Source organism: Cydia fagiglandana, chromosome 3 (genome assembly GCF_963556715.1).
Source record: "Cydia fagiglandana chromosome 3, ilCydFagi1.1, whole genome shotgun sequence".
Classification (NCBI taxonomy): domain Eukaryota; kingdom Metazoa; phylum Arthropoda; class Insecta; order Lepidoptera; family Tortricidae; genus Cydia; species Cydia fagiglandana.
Window position 1 is genome coordinate 23,035,167 of NC_085934.1, and position 24,595 is coordinate 23,059,761.

The 24,595-nt window shown below is 36.5% G+C and overlaps 2 protein-coding genes across 5 annotated transcripts in view; one reads left to right on the top strand and one right to left on the bottom strand.

Annotated features, from left to right (window-relative positions):
• The window catches only part of LOC134680395 (solute carrier family 12 member 6), a 524,938-nt gene that overhangs the window by 163,102 nt on the left and 337,241 nt on the right, over positions 1 to 24,595 (top strand). The gene's annotated exons all lie outside the window — the stretch shown is intronic.
• Positions 20,698 to 23,967, bottom strand: LOC134680582 (uncharacterized). The gene is made up of 2 exons (XM_063539689.1): positions 22,290 to 23,967; positions 20,698 to 22,254 (listed from the first exon to the last, which is right to left on the bottom strand). The coding sequence occupies exons 1-2, from the start codon at positions 23,660 to 23,662 to the stop codon at positions 22,215 to 22,217; spliced, it is 1,413 nt and encodes a 470-aa protein (XP_063395759.1). The 5' UTR covers positions 23,663 to 23,967; the 3' UTR covers positions 20,698 to 22,214.

Sequence of the window (24,595 nt, forward strand, 5' to 3'; positions counted from 1 at the left end):
GACACGAGAGGTATACCGGGTGTGGCCTGTAATATGAGCAAAAAATTAAATTTTTTGCTCATATTATTATATAGGCTGTAGTCCTGATACTGACCAACATTTGTTCAGCGACTTTTAAAAATAACTTGTGTTTTGATTTTTAATACACTTTAAAGTTTATTCTAAGACGCAATGTATTGCGAATTCTGTTATGTTTAAGGCGTGACAAGCAACGTCAATCACAATGATATGGCGTTGTATGAAAAATAGGGAGTCTAAATACTTGTACTTCATAATTTTTAAAAATTGTTGAACAAAAGTGTCACCGTTTGAGGAGTACAATCTATGTTTTAATTATTTGCTCATGTTACAGGCCACACCCGGTAGATTCCACTAGGGGTCTATTCATATTTGTATGTTCCTTGTTTGCTAGGAGCTCTCTTGAGGTATAGTAGTCTTTATCTAATATAATATTCTTTTCACTTGTGCTACCTAGACAACGGAGGCACAACGAGTTGAAAGCTCATTTATTATTTAAATTAGGCATTTCACATTTATATTGAGGGCGGGAATTAGTAAAATGCTTGAAGAGTTTATTGTCTGTATTATAAATTAACGTAACCGCCAGTCCACAAGCACAAATTAATTAATTCGATACAGTTTTATAACTTTTCATGTAGGTATTTCTTTTAATTCTAACGATGTTTTTGGTAATCACGAGTATGTCAGATTAATGAATTGAGAGACTGGTTCTGGTCTAATAAGTATCAATATTTTATTAAATTTTGCGCTAATAATATAACTATTTAGGTACCTATTGTCTTCGGTCAAATAATATCATCTTCTTAGCGCAAATATTAAAGTTTGTTATGTTTTTAAAATTCAATCCTTAAGGGGAAGAAAACATAGACTAGTATAAAAAATAAAGGTAGACCACGGAATGAAAACCTGTTTGACTGCCCTGTAACGGCGCGCGATGAAACCTTTTTCTCTTTTTTCCTAACCCGACTAGTATTGGATGGAGCCGTAATTAAATTGTATGAGAGTAATGAGATTTCCCTGGAGCTGATGGCACTTTGAAATGGTTTAGCCTTTGTAAAAAGCAAGGTTTTGTGCGATTTAAAGGACGACTCACGCTAGACTGGGCCGGCGCCGGGCTGGAGCTTCCGGCGCTTCGTTTTCTATCGGCCGGCCGGGATCCTATCTCATCGCATAATAATTGATTGTCATAATGTAATGTTACGCATAAATCTATTTTCGCATATTTTTTCTCCAGCTGAAACGGAAAGTAATTTTCGAAAATATTTTGCATAGGTTGTGTAGAATAGGGTAGGTTAGGTTATTAGGTTTGTGTTTTAATTTTTCAGAAATGTTAATATTTCCAGCGCAATAACAATTATGCGAAATGAGTTTTATGCCTAACGTTACATTAGGACAATCAATTAGGTATTATGCGACCCAATATGGACCCATATGTTTTCGTCTAGTGAGACCATTTTTTGAGGTTCTCGCGTTTGTTCAAAAATAATGTTTTTGTTTAAAAATTACTAATATTTAATACTTATACTAATGTAATTTAATTTTATATGATAATACTCTGCAATAACTAAATCCAAACACAAGAAATACCGTTTGTACTGAAAGGAAACAAAAATCATGTTTTTTTATTTTTTTATTGACGGGTAGGATTACAACATATGTGAAAAGGGCTATTACTAGGGAAAGCAATAGAGCTCTGACAATGTACTGACAATGATGTTTCGAGCCCATGCATGCAGCAGTGCTGTAGGAGAGGACAATATGATTTGGACAACGTTTTTGAAAAGTCCTTTTTTTCAGCAATAAAAGTCTCATGCAATTTTATTATACGATCAAAATAAACTACATTAAACATTGCTATTATGGTTCCCATTACTGGGTCATTTTATGTTCATGTGTAAAATTTATTAAAATAAACAAAATTGTTGCGTGGAACTAGACGAAATAATTTGCATCGGGGCTCGTAGATGTGTCAGTGTCAAATGTGACGTTTCTTCAAACAAAAACGTCACTTTTGACACTGACACATCTAATCCATATCGTCTCTAGATCTATTAATTGACGTATCTTAAAGTTCGAATAGCGCAGTATGGAAAGCACCACGTTATCGCCGATCAGCCGTCATAGAAAATTACATGTCGGATGCCTCGGCTCGGGCCCGGCCCGGTCTAGTGTGAGTTATCCTTAATTACTGTGGAAAGTAGTTCTCAAAAACTAGTCAAACATGGCATCGCACCTACGACTTACACATTCAATAACAGTTCGGCGAAGAATTATAGAGGTAATTAGTTTTTGTTTGTATACCGGGTGTGGCCTGTATAGTGTATACAAACAAAAACTATTTGCCGAGCAAATAATTAAAACGTAGATTGTACTCCTCAAACAGTGACACTTTTGTTCAACAACTTTTAAAAATTATGAAGTATTTAGACTCCCTATTTTTCATACAAAATAAATATTATCATCAATGGACGCCATCGCCACGCCATATCATTGTGATTGACGTTGCTTGTCACTCCTTAAACATAACAAAATTTGCAATACATTGCGTCTTAGAATAAACTTTAAAGTGTATTAAAAATCAAACCACTAGTTATTTTTAAAAGTCGCTTCACAAATGTTGGTCAGTATGAGGAGTACAGCCTACAGTTAAATTTTTTGCTCATGTTACAGGCCACACTCGGTATAATATTGTGTATGGTCTTAAGTTGAAAGCCAAATGACTAAAGTACTCTTTCGTGTCTATACTATGACGACGAATCATTCAATTTTCATGGCACAATTTCTGGTAATGGGCTGTATCAGTCATCAAGCTTTGACACGTCAAGGCGACTTATTTATAGAAATTCGTGAACATTGTCAAAATTAATTATTAACGGGTTGTTAAGTAATATTTATTTTACCTACAGCGTATAGTAAGATTGGTAAGGTTAATTATCTAAGCACGCTGAAGCCCCCTAACGCATAATTCAGTTTTCATTATATTTAAATAGCTACTCGTCCCGGCTTCCCACGGGTTACAAAATACCTTAACAAATTAATAATGTTAATAATTTGAATTTATACAATTAAATCTTCACCAAGAATTACTTTATTGGCAGGTGATAACCGCATGATAATCCGTTCAGTATTTTTTGTGTTTATTTACACAGGCACATCACGTACACCAAAACCTTTAAAAAAAGCTTGCTTGATAGAAAATAAATCAGGAATTACTGAAGGTTCACAATATATATTATTTCATAATGTTCATATTATTATTTAATAACACAATAACGTACACAGTACTCAATTACAACTCAAAAATAAGAACAATAATAACCTGATAAAAATACTTCAGCAAATATGAAAACAAATGAAAGATATTTTTAATTGAAGTCTTAATTTAATTTTAGCTTTCATCTGAAGACAAAAGAAACTCAATGATGACAACACAATGGCACGTAGTACATTTCCAATTTAATTTATTTTAGGACTAACTGAGATCATTTTTAGTACTTGCGAATATTGCTTATAAAATATGGTTAATATTATTAAAATTTGACGATCTGTCTGACCTAGTGGGTAGGTAGTGCCCTGCCTGCGAAGCCAATGGGTTCGAATCCCGGTAAGGCCATTTATTTGTGTAATGAGCACAGATATTTTGTTCCTGACACATGGATGTTTTCTATGTACATATTTAAGTATTTGTAAATTATACATATCGTTGTCTAAGTACCCACAACACAAGCCTTCTTGAGCTTACCGTGGGACTTAATCAATTTGTGTAAGAATGTCCCTATAATATTTATTTATAATTTATTTATTTACTGGGGTTCTGATTTTGATATGAACTTGACCCTCTCAGTGATTGGCGCGCATCTGACGCTCGCGACTAACTTAATTTCGCATCCCAAAGTAATAACGCCATGTGTACCTACTCGAAATAATAATAACATGTTGACATAATTTTGAACACCTCGTCCGTTTAGGTACTCCTGAAGTTTCCTGTAGGAACTTATTACACCAGAGACGAGAGTCATATAGCTGGCTACAGAGTCAGCAGCGACGGGAAATCAGTCGTGTACCGGATATTGCCAGATTGACTCACCTACTCGTAAAGGAGGCTTTCGAACCTACGATTCAATAGCAAACTTACGAGTCAATTTGATCTCGTCTTGATATCAATCGGCTTTTTAGAGTCGAGCTGCGAGTAATAACATATTATTTATATTTATCAATAAAAATACGACTGGACTGGACCCGCATTCGAACTAGAAAATATGATTTCTATTTGATCTAATTGGAATTTAATTTTGGCAAGACTGTGCGTTTTGCTTGTACAAAGGGTTCTTTTCAACATTTATAGTACTTTTTAAACAGTATGGGTACGGTGATAGATGTCATGTACATACAATTTATAAGTAACCAAAACCAATAAAAAATACTTGAGTCTGCGCGGAAAGAGAAGAGTCGTGGAATATAATTGGAACCCAATACATTATATACGACTCTTGCTTGATGAAGCGCTGATGGCCTAGCGGTGAGAGCGTGCTACTTGCAATCTGGAGGTCGTCGCGGGTTCAAACCCCGGCTCGTACCAATGAGTTTTTCGGGACTTATGTACGAAATATCATTTGATATTTACCAGTCACTTTTCGGTGAAGGAAAACATCGTGAGGAAACCGGACTAATCCCAATAAGGCCTAGTTTACCCTCTGGGTTGAAAGGTCAGATGGCAGTCGCTTTCGTAAAAACTAGTGCCTACGTCAAATCATGGGATTAGTTGTCAAGCGGACCCTAGGCTCTCATGAGCCGTGGCGAAATGCCGGGATAACGCGAGGAAGAAGAAGACATTATATACGACTCTTCTCTTTCCGCACAAACTCTACCTATAGCTAGTATAGCTAAACTCCGCGAAATTAGTATTATATGTAACTAAGAGGTCATTCGACTCATATTTTATCATAGCTAATATTTTTTCAACAAAAACAACTATAATGTTTTAAATTACTATTCTACTACACGGGTACTTTTATTATGCCAAAAATCTAATAATGGCTGTGTACTAACTTCGTGTTTTCATAACACGCCATCTATACTACCGCATTAAAACTGCAGGGCGCGTTGGTTAGCTGAAATGAGGGTTAGACGTACTGTTTCGCAGCGTAGTGAAACTCGTTCCGTTTTAACGACCACCCGTAAGATGGCGCTGATATTAAAATGTATTTCTTTAGAAACTCGCTAGGTGGCGCCAGCATTTAGGTTACAATATTGTAAACTAAAATTACGTAGTCTGTACAAGTGTTAACAACTCATTTGATAAGAAACAATGTACAGTCAAATGTTAAAAATATAGGTGCATATAACTAACACAATAATATGTCCCATAGTTCTTAATTGGCTGACATAAGAGCCAATGGACATATTTTTGAGTATGATGTGTGCACCCATATTTTTACACTTGACGTACATTGACAGGGATAAGTGTACCTTGTTAAGCTTTAAGTAAAATATGTGTGTAATTGTCTATGTTTGTGTCTGTCTGAACACACACGGATGAACCAATTAGAGTACGGTTTTCTGTAAAGAACGTGTATCACACATGGAATATCCATATGGAATAATCTACATCTGATAACTATTAAACTTAATAATAATGGTTCTATTTTTGGGACTAGATGGCAGTTGTGTGAAGTTTTTTTTAGGGTTACCTTAAAGTTGGGTTACATTAGCCCCGGAGGGGTTATTTTGGCCATTGGAATTAATTCGATGCAGGTTTAATTTATTGCACTATAATTACATATATCATCTTGTCTTGCTGTTGCTATCAGCTGTCCATTCTCGTTGTCATATATTTTTTAATACCCTTATATACCCCTATTTAGTGTACTTTTCAATTTTAATAATTTTTTTTTTTTCGTTTTAGTGTGGGCCAAAGTTACTCGCTGGGGGAATGTAACTAAAAAGTGCCATTTAATGAAATACCTTGATTCCTGCCCACTGTTAAAACTTTTCACATTTACTCAGCCATTGGCATTGGCATGGTACATTGATTTAAAAAGAAATATGACCGAGACACGTACTTTGAAAACGTTATATGGCTGGCCACAAATCAGTTTGTCCGATTGCAGCTAATCCTTAAATTAAAACAGCGGCGTCAAAGCCAATCAACTGCAAATCCCAATGACCTTATGTGACCTCAAAAACGGAATAACGATCTGATCGATACCAATACCTAGATAAACAGATACGGGCGACACTTTGGCACCGCGCCACCCGCCGAGTTGAGTCATCAAATTTTCCTCGCAGATCCGAATGCTAATAAGAATGATCGCTACATTCGTAAAGTGTCTTGTTGAGTGTGAGATCGAAACCAGTGGAATTTGACTTCTAGTGAGTATTTACTAGAGTTTGACCAGCGAGTCGTGGCCAAGCTATTTTTTAAAAGTCTTTATATGGTAACTCTTTTTCCTATTAAATAAGCTGTCAGTTTCAAACTGTCATTTAATTTCATAGTAATTTTATTGGTAGGTGCGGTTTGTACTGAAATTCACTCGTTTTTTTTTAACAAGACTCACTGGTCAGACTACTCACTAGTCAAGATATATATCTTTACTAAACCGTGTACCACTAATACTCATTGAAACAATCTAAAAACCTCAAACACAATTAGGTTTCATTGTTTTATCACAGAGTTCCTATGGCCACGTCCTGTCTCCGAAACGAAAAATGTGACAGCTCCGATCAACTGAATGTCCTTATTGCGATTCTATTTAGGTCGTAAACAGAATCGCAATATGGACATAATGCCAATGGCAAGGCTCTAGACCGACATCGTCCGGCGAACTGGTAATCTGTGGGCCCATTTACAAACATACATACATAGCAAATTAATAAAAAGCTTTCAAAAACTTATTTTTATTTTGTGTACCGACTTTCTACTGGTTAATACATCATCACGTCGACATGCTTTATGAACGTCAACCCTGCGGCGGAGCGGTTTTTGAAAGGTCCCGATCTTCTGAAAAGTTGCAAATGGAACAGGAGATGGGGTTTGTAGCCACAAATAAATGATGCTATTTTTGGAACAGGTGTTCCTAATCCAAGTGGGGATGGAAATTTGATGATACCTAATGGTTAAAATTTTGTATATTTATTTTGTGGCGGTTTCGTTTACAAGGAAAATGTACTTAAGTGATATTTTGGGGTAGTTATGTGAATAGTTAGAATTAGGTTTTATTTAAATTAAATTCGGGTAATAAATTGACTATGATGGTAAGTGAGAAGAAACTTGTGGCAAAGACTGTAAGATTTCGACGTAGGTATTACTGTTCTGTGCGCATGGTAGTAACATATCCTCTAGCCGCCCAGAGACCTATAAAAAGGTCTCCTGTTCCATTCTAATTTGAACTTTGTGTTGACAAAATAAAATTTCATTTTGCTTGGCAAGGTTTGACCTATGGGCGGCTAGAGGATATAACAATAACAACAACGTCGGGCCGTGCTCTTTGATGCCCCCATGATGAGAATCTCGTGAAAGCCGAGAAGGACAAGTCCAGTAAGTACCTAGACTTGGCTCACGAGATAACCGCTATGTGGGATGTTGATTCGATGATCATTGTCCCGATAGTCGTTTCAGTGAACGGTCTAATAGCGAAGAGTCTCGACCGACATCTTGAGAGACTCTCGCTAGGTGGTTGGATCAAGGGTCAGATGCAGAAGGCGGTGATCTTGGACACGGCGCGGATAGTCCGCCGGTTCCTCTCTCTGCGGCCCTGACCACCGGCAGCTTGGGCCCTGCCCCGCTGCTGGCGGCACCCTAGGTTAGGTTTTTTATAATGTGTTTATACTTATTGTTGTTTTTTATGTGTTTTTGTATTTTACTTTTATATTCATGTTATAAATGACCTAGCCTAAGAAGAAAAATAAATAAATAATAACAACAATTCAATAGTCATACTCCGTAATGTGCAACTTGAAAAAAAAATTTGGACAAAACCTTGGAAAAGGACATAAAAAATTAAGAAACTTTCCATTTTTGAAATATCTAATTTGTTTTTATCAGTACATGGTTCCACTTTACATAATAATGTTTTCCGGGAGCAAATGCACAAGTTAAAATACATAAAGACCTATAACAAATGCCATGTGCCTATTATAATAAAAATTCCTTCTTTCATAACAGCAATATATTTCTTGATCACAATATTCCGTTACAGTTCAATCTCCAATCCTCTCACTTCACAATCGTCCTCCCTTCACCTCTGCCCGTAACCGAATGCCCGTTAACCGCCATGCCAGTCGTCTTTTATTCTTTCTTCCAACTACCTTCTATTTACAAAGGTCAACTATCAATCATGTTACTTTTAAATTTATTAAATTATAGATTACCAATGATTATTCAACTCTTTATTTCATTAAATCTGTTTCTAAGAATTAGTAATTTTAATGAATCTTACACTCGCCCATCCTGACATTGTGCATGTCCTCATGCACAGGCGTCTGTCATCTAATCTTACACTATAATATACGAAGTTGTCCATAGATTTCTCCAGAGTCCCGACATCTAATCCTGACTTGATGACAGCCAAAAAGCATTCCTTTTCAAACAAACAAAAAGGATTAATGATATAGATCTAATAGTCTCCGACCAATAGGTACATAAAAAAAAGATTCCTGCAAATTGAGAACCTCCTCCTATTTTATAAATTAGGATAGGTAAATGGGCCTGCCCCAACGGTAAAATCTGTCCCTTAAAATGAATGACAATCAGGAAAAGGTTCGCCATATCTTTATTGCATCAGTTATTAAGGTCGTTATTTGTAAATCAAATCATAATCAATGCTTCCGCTTATCAACAATTCTTTACGATCTTTTTATAGTAATAGATGCGTAAATTTTACGAGAGGCTCACCCAAAGGGAATAGGTCTGCTGTCCATTGCTGCTGTTTTGGTTTTCACTGCTATAGTTCGTTTTTTTTAGAAGCAAGCGTGCAGTTTTTATCTGGCTCTTTAATTGTTAATAATTATTGAATTATCTAATGTAGCATGGTCAATACATATAATTTACTTCAAATTATTACCGCTAAAAAACGCACCCGTGACCATTATTTATATGGATTTGGAACCACAAGCTTACTTCTGCGAAGTTCTTTCTAATGCTAAAAAAATCGAACTATACAAGTAAAAATTGATATGACTGATTTCCCAGCAAACGATTCGTTGGAAGTGGATATTTACTTTAAGCGAGTGAGATACAGTGTAATAAAAATTATACTCTAATTGTATTTCACTTTTCAATCTTTGAAACAAATTAATACAACCAATTAATACAAAAATTTTCGGTCTAAAGAGCAGAGCAGGCTTATTGTTAACTTTGTAGTTATGTAATATAAGAAATACTTCAACTAAGTACTAATTATGACTATTGTATTCGTGACCTCGCAAACCACCATATCTACATACAACCACACAGCCATTTAAAAAAACAAGTTTTGGCAAAAATTTCATTTTTGGTACAAGCTTTTATCGCTGACTGTACTTTTCTTACGACAGACAACTAATACTCATCGAGACCATTCTAAAAAAAACCCAAACATAATAAGGTTTCGTTGTTTTATCACAGAGTTCCTATGGTCACCTCCGGTCTCCGTCATCAGATCAGCTCAATGACACCATAATATTGCATTGTCACCCGACTTACGTATGTATGCAAAATTTCAGCTCAATCGGAAACCGAAAAGTGGATCAAATTTAACTTGCACGATTTGATTACAGACAGACAGACAGACAACGGTCAGGTGAAAGTAAATAAAAGCTTGTAAAAACCTAAAACCGCATCCACAAACACCGCTCTCAAAATTTCACGAGAATCGATTAAGAAAAGCGAAAAACTTGATCAGAAAAACTGTATTTATGCTAACGTCTCTCTGCCGCACTAATATGAAAGAGTGATAGAGAGATTACCGTTTCGTTCGCTACGGCATAAAATATTGGCATCTTGGCTAGTTCTTCAATGATGGACGATCGCCTTTACCCCACCGTTTGCCTAAACAAAGGAATGGATTTGGCAATTTGGGTCACGGGTGCGTTTTTTACGACTTATTTTTTCGTTCTCCCCCCAATTTGTTAGTAAATTCGCCGTGACGTGCGCCAATTAGGTTGATGCCTTGTTTTGGTTTCGTTACTTACTGAATCTTTCCACTGAAAGGTAAGGTGGATCATGATTAAATCGCGTGTGATGCAAAAAGAAGTGTCAATATATATAGGGATAAAAAGTAGTACTAATCTTAAAATCTCGAGAATTCGGGTTATATTGGCAATGGAGGGTAACTTTGGCTATTGGATATAAATAATAGGTATTATGTTTTAAATAAGGATTAAAAACATAATACCTATTGTATTATGTTTTTAATCCTTATTTATGTTTTGCGTGGATCGATGTTACCCTCTGGTGGGTTATAATAACAAAACTGCGATAAAATATTTGAATTATTTAAAGAATAAGAGCCTGTGAGTATTCCGTAAAACGGGGTGAATTTAACATTTTTTTCGCAGTTTTGTTGCAGGGCTAATATGAATTTATAGAAATAACTTATAGCCAGGTTAGAGTAAAAAAGAATGAAAATTTAAAACAATCAAACTATTTTTTTCTAAAATGGAGTGATTTTAGAAAAAAATAGTTTGATTTTACCGTAATTTTACCGTAGATAATTTTTTATAATACTTTTAATATCTTACTAAATTGCAACTTACTCATATTTTGATAAATATTGAACGTACGTATTTTGAATGTTGTCATAAATTAAAATACTTTCACTTCCTGGAACAGAAGCAAAAACCTTTGAAATGATTCTTGAAAATATAAATGTATGAGCGGTTTGTGAAGTTGAGTGCAAATAATACCTATTACCTACATTTGTAGTGCAGTATCACAGATCACTTATAACTAGACAAAGCATATGCTTGAATCACCTGTTTATTGTCACACATTGCTATGGTTACGGTTAGTTTTCCAGGGAAATGATATCTCTTAATATGGGGGTTTTCAGAAAAAAATGTTCCATTTACTTTTCTTCGAAAACCATCAACTTTTGGGTTAGACTCAGAATCACGAGTAGGTACTATTAAATGAGACAAAGAAAAAAATTATCCCCAGTTTTTCATACAAATTTTGGGTGTCAGTTTTGTAACGGTCCATACAATATGTATGTGAAAGTGCGTTACAAAACTGTCATTGTTTATGGGGCAAATTTTTTTTAAATCGATAGTCTCCGTGAGTAGAAATAACCCAAAAGTTGATGGATTTTCGGAAAAAGTAAATGGTACACCTTTAAGTGAAAATGCATGAAATATTCATGATTTTATGGTATTAACTAAACATGCATTTTTCAATAAGACTAAAGGGTAGAAGTAACACATTAGTGTATGTGATGTGTCCCTGCGGTTTTCCTAAATATGGCGAAGCTTCGCATATTTTCACTAAGCGGTATCTGTCCTCTGTCCATGGTAGTCTGTGGCAGCAACGAGTATAATACGCGCTTAAGGAGGCACTCTACAAGTTCTGCTTGCGATCTTGTTAATTCAATTGGAACGCTCTATGCTGAGTTTTATATTATGTTGTGTAGGGAAATGTAGGGAATGGCAATGGGAATCTTTTGCACGCATGCATTCTTTTGTGACCAACAAAATTTGTTTCATTATTTTCTATACTTATTCCTAATTCTCTTCTTCTGGGGCTTGACTGCACGTAGATTGACCATGGTAATGCTTAATTAAAATATTTTTATTTTAGTTGAGTATACTTATTATATTTTTGAAGTGAATACTTGTTTAGCGGCGCTATGCACTTTTTGTGACGGGGAAAAAAAAGATAAACTCGCGAAAACGTAAGACGTGACGTTACGTGTGACGGACACTGTTACAATTAATGTCATTGATTTTTTCTTTTTTGATTTAAATGCCATCTAGGGAGTTTCCCTCAAACTGGTATTAATATAACTCTAGTGCTCACAGTGACGTGCTTAGGGGTTTTAAGTAATGCGACGAAATAACGCTAGATGGCGTTAACCTTAATTATACATAGTGCTGCAGACATTTTGCACTAGGTGGCGCTGTTATTAATATTTTGAGTTACAATGTTTTTTGAGTTTTCACTTCTGCCGGCACTCCCGGAGTGCAACCTACCCCACTGCATTCAATTTAGCGCAAGTCGCTAGCCATATTTCTATCGCGTAAATTGAGGCCCGTAGCGCGTAGCACAATGAAATCCCGCTCGTAGCGATCCTTTGTGCTACGCGGCCAAATTTAATTGCTACGAAATCCACCATGTTTTTTGCGGGATGGAAGCGCTACGCTATTATTGACCTTATTTTGTATTGTTTCACTAGAAAAATGCTATACGGCCCGATTTGAATTATTAAGATGTTGCAGCGATACGATAGTGATCTGTTCGCGTCAATAGTGACGTTTTTGGTTGAAACTTATATACTTTAAATTTCATTTTCACAGGGTGCCTAATTAATAACAAAATCGCTAAAACATCACAGGCAGTTAATTACAAAATAATGATTTCATTAAAAAAGTTGGCTAAAACGGGGGAGCTTAATTGCAAATTAGGAACTTTGTAGTGGGGGGATGGGGACTGTGTTGGAGGGAGAAAAGTATACTGTTATGGAAGTGAACTGGAGCATTATTTAATATATTACACACAGCTAATATGCAATGCAACTTTTTTGCATCAATATACAGTGCGTCTTTTAGAATTTTCAACTCTTAACTATATTATATAAAGATTGAATACAGGAATTCCAGAATACCGAATTTAAGAGAACCAATATCGATATATCAGAATTCGGATGTTGGAACTTTTTAGTATCGTTTAAAAATATATGTAAAAAACTAGCCAAGTCTCGATGGAGCTGCTTGTTTATCTCTAAAAAGTAATGAAATCTAGACAAAGTCGTGCCAAGTCTAAGGTTCCTTACTGCGATTTCTTTATTATTATAGTTAATGTTGTGTGACTTGGCCGTTGAAGGGTACACAAGGGTAGAAAACCAGGTGCTCCATGACACCATTGCACCAATCTGTCGCCAGAACCGCTACCCATTGACGATGGAAAATTGCCACTTGGAAAACGTTGATTCAATAACCAGTCAATTGTAGGCTTGATAAAGCTGCGTATTTCAATAATACTTATGTATGGGCGAGCCTGAAACAAACACTTCTTTTTGGTGCAATGGCAGATTGGTGCAATGGTGTCATGGAGCACCTGGTTTTGTACCCTTGTGTACTCTTCAACGGCCAAGTCACACAACATTAACTATAATAATAAAGAAATCGCAGTAAGGAACCTTAGACTTGGAACGACTTTGTCTAGATTTCATTACTTTTTAGAGATAAACAAGCAGCTCCATCGAGACTTGGCTAGTTTTTTACAGAATGTTTTTGGTGGGATTTCACTTCTTTTTGTAGAAACGTGGGCATATTGATTTATTTTATTAGATTTTCTTATTTAACACATTTTTTTTCTTTTTAGGAGTAGTTTTTTTATTATTACAAATCTTTCTTTTCTTTTTTTCCGGTTCTGATTCTTGTACAGTAGCAACAGTTTTTCGTATTGCCCATTCATTAAATCTAATAATTAAATAATAATCAGTAATCCGTCACTAATCATCATATAATGACTTGGCAATCGCACATAATGCTTTACTCGTACCGTACTCGTAAATATGTGTAAAGCTCAAACTGCAATTAGCGCTAGCGTTATGTTCAATTAGAATTATTTTTAATAGGTGACATGCAGCCGTGTGATGGCTAAGTCATTATACGTATTACAAATTAAAGATATCTTATTGATACGGTTTTAAAACCCCCTGGCACTGATTAAAATAACCGACTTGGTTTCACATTACATCTCAAAACTTTTTTGTAGTAAAAGCGTTGCGAGACTTGCACCTTTTTACATGTAATGTTTTTGATGGGATCTCATCTCTTTTTGTAGGCAGTCCTTCTTTTCGGGTACTCATACCCATACTATGTATACACATATCATAACTAAACATATCTTCATTCATACTCACATCGTACATCGTAGTGTACCTTTACTTTACTTTACCTACTATTTGTAGGAACTGCAACAGTAACTTTGTAATATCATATATTTATATGGGATTACAAACTTACTTATGCAGTTCTTAGATCTTTAAAACGTGACTGATATTGCAATATTTTTAGGTTTTCCCTTTATGTGGCCAATAAACCCTAACTCTGTACCAAATTTCAGCTCTCTGAGTTTATGGGAAGTACTAGTTCTATTCTGATGATCATGAGTGAGTTTCATAAATGCGAAACTTTGCTTTCGCTTAACTTCGGAACTAAATGACCTACAGACTTGAAATTTTGGATTTTAAGTATGTGATTACTGGATGACCAAAACTTCTGCGTTCTGGTCTTATCCAGAGGTTCTCAAATAGGGGCCTGAAAATGCGGCGAAATGGTTCCAGTAAAGGATGGTACGGCAGTGTTTGCTTCGCGCTCGACTTGGCGGGGGCACTGCCGTGCCCCCCGATGAAAATAGCGATTATCCTGTTGTTACAGAAACTGCGTAGATTATGTTAATATTTATTTTACTAATGTGTCACAAAACATTAAAAACAAACCTTGTTTAAATTATTTTACCTAACAAAAAATTCAATAGGTACTGATATTGATTCAAAAATTCCAATTATTTATTTAAACTTTATTGCACACACCTAATAATAATGTACAAACGGCGGCCTTAATGCATAATGGCCAACAATCAACAACCTTATGCCTTTTGTAATAAGGTTAACGAACATTAAGTCAACAGTGTGGGCGATGCTACATAAAACAGTGTACCTAAAACGCACGCTTTAGAATACTGGCCTAGGTCACCTAGGTAATAATGAATTAGCATATTAATTTGAATCGCAAATCGAATTAGCAAGCGCACCACATTTCCAAGACGAAATGGTCTTTTATTCTGGAAATGCAAACTGAATTTATTCATTGTATGCACTGGTTTTTAATCCGCATTTGCATTATATTTGCTCTCGAAACGGGTCAGCGGTTATACTTCTAGAAAATTTCTACATGGTTGTTACTTTAGAGAATTTATGCAGTTCTGTAAGTTTACACTACATTACCTTAATGGACCGGACCGGGGTCCATATTGGGTCCTTATGCGTAACATTACATTATGACAATCAATTATTATGCGACGAGATAGGATCCCTATTAAAACCTACATAAAGTTAGAATGGGTCTCGAGAAGGCTTATTTGAACTGGCTGCACATTATTTTAATGCGAAATCAGGCAGCGTAAAGTTAAATTTATTCAACGCTGAAGTTTCAGCTGCGATTCGAACGTCAACGGAGTTTCAGACTACTCAAAACCACAGTTACTATAGAATGTTGACTTAAAATTGCTCATAGTGCATTAAAATGATCCACTCAATTCCACAAATTGTTATACAATGGATTGTGTTTCTTACTCAATTATTAAAGAACAACTGAATTTATTTTGGTAAATTTAGGCACTAACTATTGGCTATGAAATTAATCCTTATGAAATCAAATTGAAGGGAGAACGGGAGAAATATTAATAATGAAAATAGTTGACATTTTGAAATTTAAATGAATAAAGAACAATTTATTATACCTACAGAAGCGTGAACTCTTTGAAATACTTACAATTCTCAAAGTTATGTGCTTATGTGTCTCTCGTACAATATTCGCGCGTCTTTTCAAAGTTTCCAAGTATTAATGAACATTTGAGCGCAATAAATAAATACGTGGTAAAACCCAGGAAACATTCGCATGAATTTTACTGTCATAGTATTTTCATAAAAACTTCCATCTAGGTGTTTTATAGCCACGCGCGTCCTAGGGCCCAGCCGGGAGCTGTATCGATCCGATGCCTACCGTTTTGCCAAAGGCAATGCTCGAACGCTAATATTGCTACTATAGTACTATCAAGCGCTATTCACGATGACACAGAATGCTGTGCTGCAATTTATGATGCGTTATTTTCGATACTATAAACATCATATCTTCGAAAATATAAAGAACTAGTTTCTGCCCGCGACTTCATCTGCGAGGATTTATGATGATTGATAAAAACTGTCCCATGTCCTCGCCTCAATCTATACCCATACCAAATCTCATCTAAATGGGCTCAGGGGTTTAAGCGTGAAGAGGTAACAAGCAGACAGACACAGTTACTTTTACATTCATAATATTAGTATGTGTTGTAAAAATTAGGTATTTGTAAAATAACGTAAGAAAGAGATGTTTATGACACGAGTGTTTTATTCGAAGTAACGTAACTAAGCAATTTAAAATATTTTAAAATATATCAAAAATTGAAAATAGAAGACTTAACGTTTGTCTAAACAAAGAAGGTTACAAACTACAACAGCCGCCCTTAATCGAAGTTGTGCCAGACAAACACAAACAAAAAAAAAACTTAAGTCTCTAATCCTAAGTTAAGTATACACCGTTTATGTACTATAGGTTCTAGTGGCTTCGTTAGTACATCAGCAGGCATATCACTACTTTTAATATATTCTAATTTAACAACATTATTAGACACCTTTTCCCTAATAAAGTGAAATCTGGTATCTATATTAGTAGTCTTCTTTCTTTCGTCTTTTATCTTAGTCCTGTTGTGGTGTACAGGATTTCGAACGAGGTTGATGGCACTCTGACTGTCAGAAGCTAAATTAACTATATGCAATTTACCTGTTATCTCATAGATAAACCGTCGTAAGTAGCATGCTTCCTTCGTGGCAGACGCTAGTGCCATATATTCCGATTCGGCTGAAGATAAAGCCACTGTAGGCTGCTTCTTGGACTCCCAGGATACTGGACCTCCACTTAACTTGAAAGTGTATCCAGTGTACGACCTTCTGTCAATCGGACAATTTGCCCAGTCCGCGTCACTAAAGCCTTTTAAAGGTTCTCCACTCTTCCTGTAAACCAAGGAGTAATTTAAAGTACCCTTCAGGTACTGCAGAACCCTTTTCGCAGCATTCCAGTGTTCCTTAGTAAAACACGTATTAAACTGGCTTAAATAGCTCGTAGCGTAAGCGATATCGGGTCGTGAGTTTACCGTAAGATACATGAGGCATCCTATTAAGTTTTGATACGGATAAGACTCACCTTCTTGACCATCAGTTCTTCTTTCCATATTCTTTTTAACTAGAGGAGTATCCACAGTCTTACAATCCTTCATGTTAAATTTTTCCAGTATGGAAAGAATGTAACTCCGCTGATTTAATTTAACACACTCGGAATCGCATTCAATTTGTAAACCTAAATAACATTTTAATATTCCGAGATCTTTCAAAGAAAAATATTTCGACAAATTCGTTTTGACAGTGTCAAACGTCGAATCAGATTTAAAGAAGACAATTATGTCATCGACAAAAATACCCAATATCACGAGTTCCTTACCAAAAAGTTTCGTATATACGCAAGGCTCGGAAGGAGTTCCTATAAAACCTATTTTCAAAAGCGTTTCATTTAACTTTTTGTTCCATGCTCGCGGTGCCTGCTTAAGGCCGTAAAGGGATTTCTTCAGCAAACAAACCTTGTTTTCTTTGCCCTTTTCGATGAAACCAAGAGGTTGCTCCATGAATACTTCTTCTTCTAAATCTCCGTTTAGGAACGCGGTATCGACATCCAAGTGCTTCATTTTTAACCCCATCTCTGCAGCTAAAGCAAATAAAGTGCGGAGGGAAGAATGGCGAATCACAGGTGCAAACGTCTCATCGTAGTCTACTCCCTCCACTTGATGAAAGCCTTTCACGACGAGTCTCGCTTTATACTTGGTTATATTACCGTACGCGTCCTTTTTAATTTTGTAAACCCATTTACATGGTATCACCTTTTTATTAGGCTTATCTACTAGGTCCCATGTGTGGAGTTTTTTCAATGAACTATACTCATCATCCATAGCATGCCTCCACTTATCTGCATCATCGGCTTGAGTAGCTTCAAGATATGTTGTAGGTTCTCGAGAATCAGCCGTAGACACGTTGTAAGTTAGGAAATCTGGTGGTTTCCTATCTCTTGAGGGGTATCTTGGCTCAGTATGAGATTCCTCTTCCACACTTGCTGGCTCTTCATCCGCACTAGGTAGCCGTGGTTCACTGAAGGGCTCTCGCTCTTCCATAGATACTAAATCTTCGGCACTTTCTAGATTTATCGGCGAAGGCGGTGGTGCAGGGTCGTTGCTCTCGTCGCAGTCATAAAATTGACAATCTTGACAGTTTTCAGACTCGGTCTCTCTTTTATCTTCGAACAATAAAATAGAGTCTGACTGTACCTCAGGTTCTGGTGACCTGTGCTTCAGCTCTGTAAAACAATTCTCAAAAAAGGTTGCATCTCTGGACATAAACATTTTTCGTGGGTACGCAGGATCCCTAAATATATAAGTACCTGGATTTTCTGAGTAACCTACGAAAATCGCTTCCTGTGCCTTGACATCTAATTTCCTTCTATGACACGAGGGTATATGGACAAGTGCTCTACATCCGAACACTTTCAGGTGACTAAGATCACCTTTACGACCATACCACCTGTCATAAGGAATTTGTCCACCTAAGGCTCGATGAGGAGACCTATTCTTTAGGTACACGGCAACTTGGAATGCGTCTTCCCAGAATGCTTTCGACAGTGAGCTTTCAGCTAGCAACGTCCGCGCCTTTTCTGTAATCGAACGATGTGTGCGCTCCGCGACTCCAACCTGTTGAGGACTGTAAGGCGTCGTCGTTTGATGCTCGATACCTTTCGAAGCAAGATAATCAACAAACTCTTTATTAACGAACTCCTTACCTCCGTCAGTCCTAACCGCTTTTATTTTCTTGTCTAATTGATTTTCAACAAACGTTTGAAACAGACAGAATTTATTTTTTACTTCTGTTTTGGAAGAAATGAAATAAGCAAACACCTTTCGCGTATAATCGTCTACTATCGTTAGCATATACCTATTTCCTTGAAAAGAGGTTGTAGACACTGGTCCCATGAGATCCATATGGATCAGCTCTAACGGGGAAGTAGCCCTATTAAACGCTACCTTCTTGAAAGGTTTCCTCGCTTGTTTACCTTCCACGCAAGCGATGCAACTATTTTTATCTACAACTGAATACTTTACGCCTACCTCGTGATTCTTCAGTTGGTTCATGCCTATGCGACACAAATGTCCTAGCCTCTTATGCCAAAGTTGATAACTATCCTGACAGTCAGAGTGCACATCCTGTGTCATATAATTATCTGCCACATGCTCGGGAACATTGACAGCACCGTCTAAAACGTACAGTCCACCACAGGGCGAGGCATGAGCAACAGATTCACCTGTAAAACGAAAATTATCAGATTTATAAAAGTTACATCCATTAATATCAAAAACACATATAAAACCCTTTTGAACAGTTTTGTATACAGACAACAAATTAGCTTTTAAATCTGGTACAAAATCTACATCACTGATCTTGTTGACCACGTTCTTGGGTGTGTTTATTGATATGTTTCCAATTCCGCAGCACTTAATCTGTTCTCCGTTTGCGACAGTAACAGTACCTTGATTCTGTATCGTAAGACTCTGAAACCAATCTCGTCTAGAAGTCATGTGTCTAGTACAGCCCGAATCTACATCAATGATGTCCTTACTTGAGCTGCCAGAAGTATTAAGAGCTGTAAATGTCGTATCGTTGACAGTTACCTCATTGGCTTTCTCCTTCTTGCCTCTCATCGGACAGTCTGGACGCTTATGTCCAGGCATCTTGCAGTCGTAACAAACCAGATCCTTCTTCTTTGACTTCGGCTTCCTTTTCGCATGAAAAACCGATTCTAATGGTGTAGCCGCATCCTTGGACATTTCATTTAGTAGTTTTGTCTTAACTAAGTCTGTAGTCACATCAACATTACAGTTTTCTAAAGCCATAATGAGAGGTTCGTATTTTGGAGTGAGACCTCCCAAAAGTATCGCAGCAATAGACTTATCCTCTAAGACTACATCTATATCCGCCAGATCCTGTGCGGTTGACATAACTGCGTTAATGTACAGTTCCATATTCGAAAAGTCCGACAGACTCAACCTGTACAATTTTCGCTCTAAAGAAAGTCTTCGTCCCATTCCCTTGTCCTCAAAAGCTTTCTGCAAAGATTTCCATGCTTCGGCTGCGGTTTTCGCACATCTAACATGAATGATTGCCGCACCATCTACTGTCAAACATATCTTTGCCAGGGCTTTCGAATCTTTTCGTACCTTTGTAGAGGCAGGGGTCGTGTCTCCTTCAGGGTAGCCACCGACTGTCTCCCACAGATCCTCGTGCAATAGGTAATTGCGCATCTTAAATTTCCACGCAGGGTATCCATCTTTGCTCCTCAGGCAAAACGATGGAAAAGATGAGCTTGAACGGGAATTAGAAACACTCGAAGCATCTCCCGATTCGTGTGACATATTTATGATTTGTACTATTTCCAATCACACAAATACTACACCTCAATATTTTACGAAAATACACTTTACACTAAACTTTGCATTATAAATTAAAGCATTTCATTTCATTTCATTTCATTTCATTTAATCATTGCTTTGCGTGTACAAAAACATCTTATGATTATTGTATATGTTTCAACACAACCCTGTAAGGGCACGGCAATAAAATTACAAACTAATCAACTACTTAACCTAATAACACTATTAAATATACAGTAGGTAATGACCGGCCGTAGATAAGGGTGGCAGAGAGGTCGACACGAATAAATATTAAACATTACCTCCGGAGTCTAGATATTCACTTACAGAGTAGAATGCTTTGTCTACGAGGAATGCCTTTAAACTTTTCAGGAATTTATTATCATTTAGTTCATTTTTTATGTAATTAGGTAGTTTATTATAAATTTTAATTGACATTGGGTAGGGACCGTTTTTATGAATGGCTAATTTAGACGTGGTTTGGATCAAATTATTTTTGAAACGGGATTCGAATCGTCGGGGTATATCTCCGAATTTAGAATAGAAATCAGGGTGCTCTTTTACAAATTTACACAATTCGAAAATATATATGCAAGGTACCGTCAGAATGCCAAGATTTCTAAAATGTGGCTTACTACTATCAGGTAGTGTAATATTTGCTAAAATGCGAATGCATTTCTTTTGCAATATTAGTACGTCGTCTGCGTTTGTACTGTTTCCCCATAAAATGATGGCATAGCGAAACCATGCCTGGGCAAAAGCATAGTAAGCTGTTAGGGCCGTTTGCAAGTCTGTGGTCATTTTTAATTGTCGCAAGGCGTAAATAAATTGGCTAAGTTTGGATTTAATTTTTTCTATGTGGTCTTTCCAATTCAAGTGAGAGTCTATCGTTATACCGAGAAGTGGGAAGGAGGGCACGCATTCTATTTTGTTATGTTGGAATTCAAAATGGATGTCTAACTCTTGTTTTTGGTGGGGCCTGAATTGCATAATTTTTGTTTTTGAAAAATTAATTTCTAGATTGTGGTCATTTGTCCAGTTTACGATGCTTGTTACAACTTCCGATAGTTTGTCATTGAGATTTGTATTGCAAGTGCATGATAGTAACAATGAGAAATCATCCGCAAACATTACGCATTTTTCATTTAGAGATTTTGGAAGGTCGTTTATGTAAATAATGAACAGCAGGCAGCCAATCACGCTTCCCTGCGGAATGGAGTCAGACACGGGCTGGACATCCGACCTGATGGTACTAATTTCTCTTGATTGGTTATTTGTGTGTTCGATATCAACGTATTGCTTTCGGTTGCTTAAATATGATTTGAACCACTTATGAGTAACTCCTCGCACTCCAATTCCGTATAATTTATCGAGTAATATACTAAATTTTACTTTTTCGTAGGCTTTTGTCATATCGAACAACACACCTATCGCGTATTCTTTTTTGTCTAATATGTTCAAAATGTCGTTGACATATTTGTAAGCCGCTAAAGTCGTTGACCGCTTCTTCCGAAACCCATTTTGTGCATTGTCAAGGATATTGTATTTCTCACAATAAGAGTAGAGCCGTTTGCACATGGCTTTCTCAAATACTTTAGAAAGTGCTGGCAGCAGTGCAATCGGACGATAGTTATTCGGGTCAGTTCGCTTATTCTTTTTATATACAGGTTTTATGACGGCTTGTTTTAATTTATCGGGGAATATACCGTCAGAAAAGGACTGATTGATGATAAAAGTGAGCGGCGGAGCTAATACGTCTGCACAAGTTTTTATAAGGGTGGACGGTAGCTCGTCTATTCCATAGCTCGTTTTGCTTTTTAAGCTGCGTATTAGAGAGTAGATTTCATGCAGTTCTACAGGTCGCAAAAACATAGTGTTTTCGGTGGGCTGCAGCACAGGCCGGCCGCGCGGGGGCGGCACCGCGTCCGACCGTGCCCGCCCAGCATTGACAAACAAGTTATTGAATGCGTTAGCAACCAACTTAGGATCAGACGTTAATTTGTCATTGATAGTAATTTGTACATTTTGCTTGTGACTGCTGATTTTCTTATTGTTGTTCTGATTTATTATTTGCCACATGCATTTTACTTTATTTGATGCCTTGTTCATCTTCCTAATATATTGTAGTTTTTTAGATTTTATGATAATTCTTTTTAGAGTTTTTTCATAAGATTTATAGTGTTGACTTAAGATTTGGTTTCTTGATGTCGTAACATGAATTCGTAGCAGTCGCTTATGCCTACATGATATTTTGATTCCTCGAGTGAGCCAAATAGTTGAATTTACTGATTTTATTGTTATGCGCCTTTTTGGAATGGTTTTATCCAGAATGTCAATTAGTTTCCTGTTTAGAGAATTATAGTTATCATTTACATTTTGATGTGGAGAAATGTATGCGTCCCAGTTTATTTTTTGTAGTTCTTGTTTAAATGTTTGTATGTTTTTTGAATTATATACCCTCTTTGTCTGATACCAAAAGGTTGTTTTCTGTCTTTGTTGATTTAAATCTTCTATGTTTATTGTTACGCACTTGTGATCCGAAAAACCTAATTCAGTTACCGATGTTGTAAAGTTTTTTGTGAAGTTAGTAAAAATTAAGTCTAGACATGTCGCGCTATTTTTATTTACCCTGGTAGGTTCACGGACATATTGTTTGAGGTTGTATTCGAGCATTAGGTTTAATAAGTTGCTTGATTGCTGTGATTTTATTAACACGTTTACGTTGAAGTCACCGCCGATGATAATTTTTTTGTTGGTACATTTATTTTGAAGGTGTTCTAAAATTATTTTTAGTTGATTATAAAAAGTATCCGTCTCTCTGCCGTTCCAATACAATAATATCAATATAATATCAAATTTTAAAAGTTCAATCGCACAAACTTCTATGACGTATTCGACAGACATGTCCGATATCTCCTTTCGCTCTACGTAGTCGACGTCATCGCGCAGTAATATGGAAACGCCACCTCCGTTATGTTTCGCTCGAAAGAATGATGCTGCTAGATGATGGTTTTTAAAGGAAATAAGGTTTGCTTTGGCCTGAGATAGCCATTTCTCGGAGATACAAAGAGCTACATAATGTTCCTCGCGGTGTCCTTCTAGGAATGCCTCAAGACAGTCTTGTTTATTTACTAGGCTTTGCATGTTCTGAAACATGATACTAATTGTTTTGGGATTCTCGAAAATTATGTTTTCCTAGGTTTGGTTCTTGAGTTCTCGTAGAGTTGATTTGTGAACTGTCCGTTTCTTGCAATGATTGGCGAACCGGGTCTTGGCTTTGGGTCTCCAGATACATAGAACATTGTGGTTGTTTGTTTGTTACATGTACTTTTCCATTTATAATTAATTTGTTGTCTCTGATTATAGCATGGTTTCCGTTTTGCCTTTCTTCTATGAGTATTCTTCTCATTTCTCTTCGCTTCTCAACTTGTTCGGCGTCTAAGTAGGGGGATATAGCCAGTCCATAAGAGTCCAGAGCATTCGTGCTGATAACGTGTTGTAAAAATTAGGTATTTGTAAAATAACGTAAGAAAGAGATGTTTATGACACGAGTGTTTTATTCGAAGTAACGTAACTAAGCAATTTTAAAATATTTTAAAATATATCAAAAATTGAAAATAGAAGACTTAACGTTTGTCTAAACAAAGAAGGTTACAAACTACAACAGTATGGATTGAGTACAGTCGCCATCACATATATCGGAGCGGCCAAGGCGTTCACAATATCTGAACAAGCACTCTAACGCCTTGACAACAAAGGCGTGTTCAGATATTTGTGAGCACCTTGGCCGCTCCGATATATCTGATGGCGACTGTTTGTGCCAGTTTTTCAAAGCATGTAAGCAGGGGTTTAAATCATGGTGGTAAATAAGCACTCATATATTCTAGCTAGATAGATTGATATAAAGTGTATTCGGGTAATACCGAATGTCGGATAATTCCGAAATTCAGATGAAAATCACCCTTAATTCCATCATAATAAAAGTCTCGTTTCGGAAGTATCCGACATTTTTCGACATTCGGAATTACCCGAGTAAACCTTATATGTCTCGTGACTCTGAGTAGTTTAAATAAAATGTCCCACAAATAT

Excerpts from the sequence above, each read along its gene's own strand:
- LOC134680582 (XM_063539689.1), bottom strand. The coding sequence starts at position 23,662 with ATGTTTCAGAACATGCAAAGCCTAGTAAATAAACAAGACTGTCTTGAG. Across the intron at positions 22,255-22,289 it reads TATGGAATAGACGAGCTACC|CTCCGCCGCTCACTTTTATC; the intron begins GTCCACCCTTAT and ends CAGACGTATTAG.